Source organism: the organism of the source record quoted next, unplaced genomic scaffold (genome assembly GCF_019419815.1).
Source record: "Pyrus x bretschneideri cultivar Hongxiangsu unplaced genomic scaffold, Pyrus_bretschneideri_v1 Contig51, whole genome shotgun sequence".
NCBI classification, from domain to species: Eukaryota; Viridiplantae; Streptophyta; class Magnoliopsida; order Rosales; family Rosaceae; genus Pyrus; species Pyrus x bretschneideri.
Window position 1 is genome coordinate 49,257 of NW_025999789.1, and position 12,085 is coordinate 61,341.

At 39.7% G+C, this 12,085-nt stretch overlaps 1 protein-coding gene across 1 annotated transcript; it reads left to right on the plus strand.

Moving 5' to 3' along the window:
• The first annotated feature begins 6,874 nt into the window (after positions 1 to 6,874).
• On the plus strand, positions 6,875 to 8,917 carry LOC103931457 (L-ascorbate oxidase homolog). Its single transcript, XM_009340945.3, has 2 exons — positions 6,875 to 8,341; positions 8,462 to 8,917. Exons 1-2 carry the CDS (start codon positions 6,984 to 6,986, stop codon positions 8,760 to 8,762), a joined length of 1,659 nt encoding a protein of 552 aa, XP_009339220.2. The 5' UTR covers positions 6,875 to 6,983; the 3' UTR covers positions 8,763 to 8,917.
• The last annotated feature ends 3,168 nt before the right edge of the window (positions 8,918 to 12,085 follow it).

Sequence of the window (12,085 nt, forward strand, 5' to 3'; positions counted from 1 at the left end):
TTTCCATGCGTAAAATAAGGGATCAACATCTTCTTAAGAGCAAGTCCATCGACTCAAAGGAATAAGACCAGCACAAGTTACTTAATTTACAACAGCTCAACCAAGGGAAATAAGGCACAAATATTAAATTTAGAACGGATCAACGAAGCGGAAATGAAACAACATCGAAGCAACAAATCCCCATCACAATGGGTTAACGGCCCACCACTAGCCCTCATCATTTCATCACATCATGCCAATCAAACAAATTAAACCATATTTCAATATATATAAGTCAACTCTCATTTCATAAACTTAAATCAAAGGCTAAGCATAAAAAAATAACAATTCAATAGGAAACATATTTATAACACCAAGTCATATCCACACAGGATAACAATTATGAAAACAAGGTAATCACCAATATCACATATATTAAAGTCATTCACCTAGAGCCTGCGCTAATGCACCCTAGCATAGGAGTCAAGGCATCACGTTCTATCACTGCCTGTGGCCGAGTCCAATTTGGCCGGGAAGGCCCTCAAAGTGGCTCGCACCCATCAAAATCCTAAGGTGGGTGTTCTTCAATTCGGTTTCCTTGGTGTTCCAACGCCCCAACCACCAGTTGGGTCTAGTTCCGGGGTCCAAGGGAAGTTGATTAAGGCTGATGATGAATGGTGATACTCACCGGAATAACGAATCACCGTCGAGAACCCCTGGGTTCTTCGGTGGAGTTCTACTCGAAGTAGACCTTAAAAACCCTTGATTTTTGGTGGAGATGGAAGGAAGAAGATAGTTGAGCAAGTTACAGGTAAGGAGATAGGAAAATCAGCTGAATATGGAGGAATTGGCCTGAAATTGGCCGGTTTGAAAATGGGTTGGTGGAGCACACGGGTCACGAAATAGGGAGGGAAAAAAAATGTCAGCTTCTCTCCTCCCTAATTGGTCCTTTATAACCCTCTAAAAATCTGATTGGTCCCCCTTTTTATTAAACTAACTTAACCTTTAACCCACATGCAGGAATGAAATAATTCCCACAATCTATAGTTCACAAATTCAAACGTCCGTAACTATACTGTTATAATTCAGACTTGCAAACGGCTTTCGCCTATGCGTTCGTGGGTTCGAGATCTATTCGAATATGTTACTTGTGACCTCGAAAGGTCAACGAATTTTAGATAATTACCTTCCAAACTTCAAACTTTGTAACTAATTTAATTAAGATCTAAATCCAAATAAATAAATATAAATTCTCGAAAAATAATATAAAATCTCAATAATATAAATATGTAGATTATAATAATGAAATCTGGAATCGAATTTCACATCTGAGCTGTTGGATTTCAATCTTTTTCAAATCCAACGGTCCCGATTAATTAAGTTAATAAAAATTAATAAAAATATTTAAATATTTTTTTCTATAAATCCTTACACCACATTTCAGTATTTTCAACACTTTCAACCAAAGCTTTCATATATATATATATATATATATATATATATATATATATATATATTTTGTGGAAAAAAATGACTACGTGGAAGCTCATCGAAGGTGTTACGTTATGTGAATGCTGGGTTCAAACAACTCAAGACCCGATTACGGGTAATGAGATGGATAAGCGAGAAATGTGGAGTAATGTGACATCCCACATCGCCCAGGGGAGTGATCCTTAAATGTATATTCGCATCCCTACCTAGCATGAGGCCTTTTGGGAGCTCACTGGCTTCGGGTTCCGTAGGAACTCCGAAGTTAAGCGAGAAGGGGGCTAGAGCAACCCCATGATGGGTGACCCACTGGGAAGTTGCTCGTGAGTTCCCAAAAACAAAACCGTGAAGGAATGGTAAGCCCAAAGCGGACAATATCATGCTACGGTAGTAGAGCAGGCCTGGGAAGTGGTCCGTCTCGGGTTGGGATGTGACAATTTGGTATCAGAGCCTAACCCTAGTCGCGTGTGTGCCGACGAGGATGTCGGGCCCCTAAGGGGGGTGGATTGTGACATCTCACATCGGCCAGGGGAGTGATCCTTAAATGTTTATTCGCATCCCTACCTAGCACGAGTCCTTTTGGGAGCTCACTGGCTTCGGGTTCCGTAGGAACTCCAAAGTTAAGCGAGAAGGGGGCTAGAGCAATCCCATGATGGGTGACCCACTGGGAAGTTGCTCGTGAGTTCCCAAAAACAAAACCGTGAGGGAATGGTAAGCCCAAAGCGGACAATATCATGCTACGGTAGTAGAGCGGGCCCGGGAAGTGGTCCGCCCCGGGCCGGGATGTGACAAGTAAAATTACGGAAGCGTTTTGCAATGTACATGGAAAAGACGCCAGAAGTAGTCAAGGTCTTCAAGGTCATTGGAAAAAACTCAACGCATCATTTTCTTGTTGGGAAAACGCTATCTCTTATATTTCTGGTAATATGCATAGTGGGACAAGTTTAGCGGATCTTGTGACAATATTTTTGTTTATTTAAATGTATTCCACTCGCATCAATATTTTAATTTATTTTTTTGTGCTACACCCACATTTTATAATACTATCTTATCCCATATTTATAGACACTACAAGCACAAGCATTCTACAATGCAAAGAACCACAACTAATCATTCAGCAAATGGGAATGTCAAAGATTGCCCCAGATACAAAATTGTGGCAACCGGTCCAGAAGTTGTCATGCACGACATGGGTTTACACAATTCGCCAGAAGCAGACACAGCCGAATAAGAAAGCGACACATTTGAAGAGATGAAAGGGACGCCTGAAGAAGTGCCAGAGACCCAGCTGACTCGTCAGTCCCTCAGGCCTCAAGGTAAAAAGGCATCAAAGAAAAAAGGCAGTTCTTCCAAAAATGACTACACTAAATATATGGACGAACTTGCTCACCAAGGTGAATTGAACATGGCGCGGGAAACGGCTAGAGATAAGGAAAAAACTACTATTATGGCAGCAATATTAGCAGCCATTAAGAGACGTGATGTGACAACTAAAAGACAAAGAGAAATACTTAATCGAGAAAATGAGATGATTAAAGAAGCACTTAATCGAGAAAACTAGATGCTTAGAAAAGAAATGATGGCTCAAGCAGGTCATGACACTATGAACAAGCCTTTAATAGGACTGTCTCCTAATTCAAAATATTTTTGGACATCGGAAAAAGAGACATGGTGCGAATAAGGCGTCCAAGAGATGCGGAAACAAGTCGATGGGGTTCTAACTACACAGATCCTAACAACGAAGATCCTAACACCACATATCCTAGCTCCACATACTTTGTATAATTTTGTATTTATTTGTAGTACTTTATTTAATTTCGTCTTAATTTTTAGTACTTTATGCAATTTCGTCTTTATTTTTAGTACTTTATGTAATTTCTTATTTATTTTTATTAATAGATTAAATTTCTTATTTATTTTTAGCACTTTATGTAATTTCGTATTTATTGTTAGTACCATATGTAATTTCTTATTTATTATTAGTACTTTGTGTAATTTCTTATTTATTATTAGTACTTTATGTAATTTCTATTTATTTTTAAAACTTTATGTAATTTCAAATTTATTTTTTGTACTTTATTTAAACACATCAAATAAGATTACATAAACTCACCAAATAAACTTAAAAAAAAAAACACCAAATAAAATTACATAACCTCACCAAATAAACTTTAAAAAAAACACACACTAAATAAAATTACACAAACTTAAAAAAATACACTTTATTCTTCAACCTCAAGCTCATTTAATTATCTTCACCTTGTTGCAATCCCCACTGATGCTCAATCAAGTCACTTTGGCGGCTTATGTGCCAGTATGCCTCTTGTACTGAAATTTTCTGCTCAACGATTAATTGATTGTAACATTCATCCCGTTCCAATGGCTCGTGTTGCATGGGATCTTCGGCATGGTCACGAGCATAGTAGATACGTGTTTTTGAGTTGTTCATCGTATCCAGCTTGTATTCATCGACGACATCATAATCATACTCATCTTCCACAATCATGTTGTGGACAATAATACACGTCATCATGATGGATTGAAGAGCCTCGACATCAAACATTCCAGCAGGACAATCGCCCAACTAGCTTGCAGGATACCAAAACAATGCTCTACATCCTTCCTACAGCCCTCTTGACACTTTGTGAAGTGTTTTTCTTTTTCACTCTATGGATGTGGCACTGTTTTGACAAACGTTGTCCACCTTGGGTAAATGTCGTCTACAAGGTAGTATGCTCCGTCGTATTATGGCCATTAACCCAATATGTGCATCTTGGCGATTTTCCTTGCAAAAATTTGTCGAACACTGGAGATTAGGCAAGGACATTTAGGTCATTCTGAGCTACTGCAACACCAAAAAAAGCATGCCAAATCCATGTATCAAATAAAGCCACCGCTTCCAAAATGATACTTTTGGCTCATTTTCTGTCGCCATAAGCTCTTTGCCACGCACTTGGACAGTTTTTCCAAGTCCAATGCATGCAGTCGATGTTTCCAATCATCCCAGGGAAGCCTCACATCTCACCCTTCCTTATAAGCCTTTGCATGTCCCTTGGCGTGGGTTTCTGGAGGTACTCATTGGTGTAGAGGGGTTCAATTGCAAAGCAAAACCGTATCAGGGACTTCAGAACAGTTGTGTTTCCCATCCTTGCGATCTCATCCACTTGATCTGTAGATGCTTCATATGCAAGCATTCGCAAGGCAGCCGTAATTTTTTGCTCAGGAATAAGACCTAGAACATGAAAGTATAGATCATGGTTGCAAATAGCACTCATGGTTTTGTCGAACAAACTTCATTGCATTCTAAAACAACATCTAAAAATATGATCAGGGAATATGCTGTTGGGAATAAAATACTCTTGCAAGAGATCTTTACCTCGCCTTTCCTTTTTTCTATCGAAGTTTGCAGCACGTCTGGATTTGGCTATCTAACCCACAGCTTCTATGACACGACGAGAATGTGAGGCCTTAAGCCTTCTATGTTCATCATCCTCATTCTTTTCCATTGCGAAAGCCTCGTCTCCACCTTCCTCGAGATTGAACAATTCTTCTTGTTGTGCCAACACTTTTTTCTTTTGCTCATACAATTTCCTTGACGAATACATTGTAAGAACTCAAGATTTAAAAACGATAAAGAAGGATTCAGAGCTAAAAAATAAGGATTGAGTTTGGTGTGTGAATGAAAATGGATGTAGGGATGCAGGGAATATGGACAAAAAAAAAAAAAGGATGATGTTATGGACTATGCCACGTGGCACTACGTGTTTGGTTGAAACTCTTATTGAAATCTTGGCTAAATTATTGTAAACAGATAGTGACACGTGTTGCTTCGGGATTGGTTGAAAATCTTATCGGAAATCTATCCATCAAATAGTACGTTCAGATAATGACTTATGGCGTGACAAGATTGGTTGAAAATCTTATCAAAATCTTGGCTAAATTATTGTAATTAGATAGTGACATGTGGCACGTCGAGATTGGTTGAAAATCTTATCAAACATCTATCAACAAGATAGTACTTTCGGATCATGACCCGTGAAGTGACAATATTAGTTAAAAATCTTATCCGAAATTAAAACTACATTTTTTAATTTATTATTTTATAAAAAAATTAATAATATTTTAAATGGGTTGGGTGCCAGCGCATTTTGTAGGGGTGGAGATCATTTGTGCCAGCGCATTTTTTAGGGGTGAAGATGCCTCTGGCCTATTACTGTTCATTGAGGTTTATCACTGTTCACTGAGTGAATTAAATGGGCTGGGTGCTGGAGCTTTTTTTTGGGGGTGGACTTGCTCTTATGTCTTATGTTTAAAAGCATAAGCTCACAACCACCGTTTTATTTTTACTTTTTTGCTTCTCTCTTAAATATAACCTTATGTTTATTTTTATGGGGTTTTATTACTCTATTTTAAGATCACACCACATATATCTTTATTATGTACCTAAAAGGCTAAAACTCTCACCTTTTTTAAAAATGGCATTCTTTAATGTTCAAATTAATTAGTTTATATAATATATAATAAAATATTTAAATCCGTTTTGTCCGTCTAGGTGTGTATATGAGCATTACTATCCTCTTCACTCTAGTATTTTTTCTAGTTGTAAGATGTTGTCTCTGTAATCCAACAATTCATTCATTTATTGATTGTAATAAGTAACATTGCAACAATAGAAAAGTGATTGGAATTCGATGTACTGGGTAGAGACTTCTCTTTCGGATTGAATTAGTTGAAAAATTAGATTATGAAAACTTAACAAGTGCATTTGCATCTAAAAACGTGAGACGATTAATATTTGAGTAATATTTGTATAACTTTCTTCTTTTGATATTAATGTTTAATGATATTTAATTTAGAAATAGACATTTCATGTATTTAGTGAATTTTTTTTTACACATATCAATGTATAAAGGGTCAGGAGTTAGAGAACTCTAGGGCTTCATTTTGAAGGCTCGCATAGGGCCCCCAAATTCTCAGGGCCAGCCTTGATTATAGTGTTAGTCTCTTAAATAAAAATTCGTGAATATTGATATATGAATTCGATGATGTGAAGTAATGGTCCTTTCGACTAATTCCGTTATAACTTTTATAAAAAAAGGTTTAAGGGTACAAAAATGGATAAAAATTCTAATGGAGTTAACAAAAAGACCATTATTCTATATTATAAAAAGTTCAGAACCAATACTTACAAATATTTAATTCAAGCAATAAAACTAAAATTGAGCTTCAAGGGCTATTGCTACAATTTTTTCGGAAAAGAAAATGTAAGGGCGGGCGCAATGCAAGGGACAAGAAAGAAGGGCGAGCAGAGAGACGATTCCGGAAAGTTTAATTTTAGCGGTAGAAAAACTGTGAAACAAGTGTATAAAAAGGGCAAGGATTAGGAACGAGGAAGATCGTAGAAGAAGAAGCAACGGTCTTCTTCGAATAAAACCATAGAACGATAGGAATTTAATTAAATATTGATTGAGGAAAGGGTTGAAATTAATAGATCGATAGGAATAAGAAAGCTATAGATGGCTTCCGTGATGTATGCGCTTTTGCTGTGCCTCTCAGCCGGAGCACTTTCGGTGGTCCAGGGTGAAGACCCTTACCTGTTCTTCACATGGAATGTCACCTACGGAACCATCTCTCCCCTCGGAGTCCCCCAGCAAGCAATTCTCATCAATGGCCAGTTCCCAGGACCCAACATCAACTCCACCAGCAACAACAACATCGTCCTCAACGTCTTCAACAACCTCGATGAGCCATTCCTTTTGACATGGAATGGCGTCCAGCAGAGGAAGAATTCGTGGCAGGATGGTACCCTCGGAACCATGTGCCCCATCGCCCCTGGTACCAACTTCACCTACCGCTTCCAAGTCAAGGATCAGATCGGGAGCTACATGTACTATCCTGTCACTGCCATGCACAGGGCAGCAGGCGGCTTCGGTGGACTCCGCATCAACAGTCGTCTGCTCATTCCCGTCCCATATGCTGATCCCGAGGATGAATACACCGTCATGATCGGCGACTGGTACACCAAAAGCCACACCGCTCTCAAGAAAATCTTGGACAGCGGCCGCTCCATGGGAAGACCCGCCGGCGTCCTAATCAACGGCAAGAACGCCAAGGGAGACGGCAAAGACGAGCCCCTGTTCACCATGAAGCCAGGGAAGACCTACAAGTACAGGGTCTGCAACGTGGGGCTCAAGAACTCCCTCAACTTCAGGATCCAAGGCCATCCCTTGAAGCTTGTCGAGATGGAGGGCTCCCACACCGTCCAGAACACCTACGAGTCCCTTGACGTGCACGTGGGGCAATGCTTCTCGTTGCTAGTCACTGCAGACAAAGAGCCCAAGGACTACTACATGGTGGCCTCCACCCGATTCACCAAGACCGTGCTCACCGGCAAAGGCATTATCCGCTACGAAAATGGTAACGGCCCTGCATCCCCCGAGCTCCCCGAGGCTCCCGTAGGATGGGCCTGGTCTCTTAACCAGTTCCGTTCCTTCCGCTGGAACCTCACTGCCAGCGCTGCCAGGCCTAATCCTCAGGGCTCCTACCACTACGGAAAGATTAACATCACCCGCACCATCAAGATCATCAACTCCGCCTCCAGGGTGGATGGCAAGCTCCGGTATGCCGTCAACGGAGTCTCCCACGTGGAATCCGAAACCCCACTCAAGCTGGCTGAGTACTTTGGTGTGGCCGACAAGGTCTTCAAGTACGACACAATCGAGGATGAACTCCCAGCCACCGTGGAGGACAAGATCACCTTGGCACCCAACGTTGTCAACCAGACCTTCCGTGACTTTGTAGAGATCATCTTTGAGAACCACGAGAAGAGCATTCAGTCATGGCATTTGGATGGATACTCCTTCTTTGCCGTCGCGTAAGTCCATAGCTAGTGTCTCTCTTCTACGTAATATGTATATATGCATTTTTATACCTAGCCAATAGTACTTACTTACATATTCATATATTCAATCAATCCTACTCTTATTACGGGCAGCATTGAACCCGGGAGGTGGACCCCAGAAAAGAGAAAGAACTACAACCTTCTTGACGGAGTGAGCAGGCACACCATCCAAGTGTTCCCCAAATCCTGGGCTGCCGTCATGTTGACCTTCGACAACGCAGGAATGTGGAACGTGAGGTCTGAACAACCGGAGAGGCGCTACCTCGGACAACAGTTCTACGTGAGCGTCCTGTCCCCTGCACGCTCCCTCAGGGACGAGTACAACCTCCCAGAAACCGCCCAACTCTGTGGCATTGTCAAGGATTCGCCTAAGCCCCCTCCATACAGCTCTTAAACGATCACATCGTCATCCACTAGTATATTATATATATGATTGCTAGTACTGTAACACCAAAAGGAATCGCCATCAAGCAGTGGGCTGGCTGATTGATCATGCATGTATCAACCCTTTCCAAAATGCAATAAATTTACAGTTCTAATATTACCGTATATCTATCTCTCCTGTTCCAGCCCACATTTACCATGTCGATGCTCGCTAGCTAGGTATGGATTATTAACAACATAAAGACTCAATACATACATAATATAAAAATTAAATCTGAAATATAAATATATATATATACACACACACGTGTGTTGTAGAATTAGTGGCTGAATGCCCACTCAAAGGAATAAAGACTTAGGAATATTGTTTAATACTTTCAAAAGTATCGTTCTTGTATTTGCATGGTTGTAGTTAGGGGAGTTACTCTATAAATAGAGCTCTCCGTGTGCTATCTAAATGTACACGGCGAAAAGAAAGAAAGTAAGAGAAATAATATCAGGATCTCTCACCTCCTCTACAATACTTTTGTGTTATAGTTATAGTGTGATATTTTGCACCTGCTACGCTCATGTCCTTAGCAAAGGCTATCTCTCTAACTTTTGTCTATTTATAACACATTATCAGCACGACTCTCCAACCTTAACTAGTTTCCATCTCCTTTCACCGAAAAGAAAAAAAAATGCTTCCTCCAAGGATTCTCATGTTCTTCTTCTTCCTCTGCCTCACCTGCATAGTGTACCTTCACAACGACCTACTACCACTATGCCTGCTTCTCGTTCTAAATTTAACAATTACCTATATCTTTGATTTCTTGTTTGGTGTAGTTCCTGATTACTAACCCAGTATTTATTTATGTTAATTTTACTGTAATCAAAGATGATGCGGTACACTCACCCATCTTGAACTACAAATTCAATGTCACTGCGATCAAAGATGGTGCGGTACAATCGCCTATCTTGAGCTGCAAATTTAAATTTTATTGCAATTTTAGATGGTGCGGTATAATTGTCTATCTTACTTTGCATTTTTAAACTACTATGCATATTTAAATTTTCCTGCTGTTTTAAGTGGTGCGGAATAATCGCTCATCCTACGCTTGTTTCGATAAGAATGGTGCGGTACAATCACCCTTCTCATTAATTATGTAAATCTCGAGCCTGAAGTTTCAAGTGCTTATCATTTTGGTCTGAAGATCAAAAATGAAAAATTTGTAAGAACCAAAAGTTCTAACACTATATTCCTCCAGGAATACATATTATTACAAGTTCTTACACATCTCATCTTTCTTTCAGAAAAGAAAATGGCGAACTTGGCAAAGCTTGATTTTGTTGCCCTGGACATTACTAGGAATAACTACCTTACCTGGGTAGTGGATACCAAGATCCATTTAGATGCAGGGAATCTTGGAGAAACCAATTAGGGAAGAAAACAGTGCATCCTCTCAAGATTGGGCGAAGGCCATGATCTTTATCTATTGCCACCTTGATGAAGGACTAAAGAGCAAGTACTTAACGATTGAAGATCCGTTAGCTCTCTGGAAAGCATTGAGAAACAGATACAATCACTAAAAAAGGGTGATTCTTCCAAAGGCTCATTATGAGTGGACTCACCTAAGGATCCAAGATTTCAAGTCAGTGGCTGAGTACAATTCTGCGATGTTCAGAAGTAGCTCCCAGATGAAGCTCTGCGGGGAAACCATCACTGAGGAGGATATGTGGAAAAAGACTTTCAGCACCTTTCATGCCTCCAATGTTCTCCTGCAGCAGTAGTATAGAGAGCGACGCTTCACTGAATACAACCAACTGATATATGTGCTTCTGGCAGCCGAACAAAATAATGAGCGCCTAATAAAAAATCATCAGTCCCGACCTACTGGATTTGCACCATTCCAAGAAGTGAATGCTACTTCCCTCGAAATGAACGCCACATAATCTGGTGGCAATAATCATAAACGAGGATGTGGCCACAAGCGAGGTCGGTGGAACGGGAAAGGCAATATTCATGGTGTCTAGTTTCATAACCAGGTTCTAAGGTTCTAAGGCAAAATTCAGGCCCGAGCTTTAAAAATGTAAATCACCACAAAGGCAAAGCTCATGTGAACAATGCTCTTAGAAACTCTAAAGGAGCTTGCCATAGGTGTGGTGGCAATGGGCATTGAGCGGGTACCTGTCGTACCCCAAAATATCTGGTGGATATATATCAAGCCTCCCTCAAAGAGAAGGGTGTCGAGACTAATTTCCTCGACCAGGCTAGACCAATGGATATACCTGATCCAGTGCTCAACTTATCAGGGCAATTGAACACAACCCACCTAGATGCCTCAGACTTTATTGTGGAAAGAGGGAATGAAGTGTATCGGTCCAACTGAATCATTTATGTTTGATGTATTTTTATTATTTTGAACTTGTAGTTTAAAACTCGCATTTCAATTAAATAAAAGTGGCATTTAAATTTCCTGTTATAAGTTGTTATTAACCGTGATTCCATTTACTCAGAAAGCATGGATAAAAAATGTGGTTATTCTCAAAACATGAGAAATGAATGAGATTTTTGTCTTGCAGATAGTGCAACTATGCATACAATACTTCAAGATCGAAAGTATTTCTCAAGCTCGATACTTATAAAAGTAAGGGTAACAACAATATCAGGCCAATCAGATGTAATTTAAGGCTCAGGGAAAGCCCAAATTATGTCACCAAATGGAACAATATTGTCAATACAAAATGCGTTGTATGCTACTCTATCTACTCGAAATTTGTTGAGTTTTAAAGACATATGTTCAAATAGATACCACAGTGAAACGAAAAGTGCAGAAAATGTGGAGCATCTATGCTTTAACTCCAATAATATCCAGAAGTGTATATTGGAGAAGTTGCGTAGTTTGACTAGTGGATTATATTATACATACATAAAGATAGTTGAATCACATATGTCATGAACCAAAAGTTCATTGATTCAAATATTTACATGCTTTGGCATGACCAGCTGGGTCATCCAAGATCCACCATGAAGCGTAGGATCATTACCAACTTTAACGGACATCCATTATTAAGCAGACACATTGCTATCTCAAATGATAACCCTTGCAAAGCTTTTTCTCAAAGGAAGTTGGTAATTAAACCATCACAACTAAAGGTTAATGCTGAATCCCCATCATTTTGCAAAGAATTCAAGGGGATATTTATGGGCCTATTCAACCAACTTATGGACCATTTCGATATTTTATGGCTTTGGTTGATGCATCTACCCGATGGTCACATGTTTGTCTCTTGTCTACTCGAAATGTAGCTTTTGCAAGACTTCTTACTCAGATAATTAAGTTGTGACTACAA

Bases quoted from the DNA above. Each gene is read 5' to 3' on its own strand.
- LOC103931457 (XM_009340945.3), top strand. From the start codon at position 6,984: ATGGCTTCCGTGATGTATGCGCTTTTGCTGTGCCTCTCAGCCGGAGCA. The intron at 8,342-8,461 runs GTAAGTCCATAG...TATTACGGGCAG, and splicing joins TACTCCTTCTTTGCCGTCGC to CATTGAACCCGGGAGGTGGA.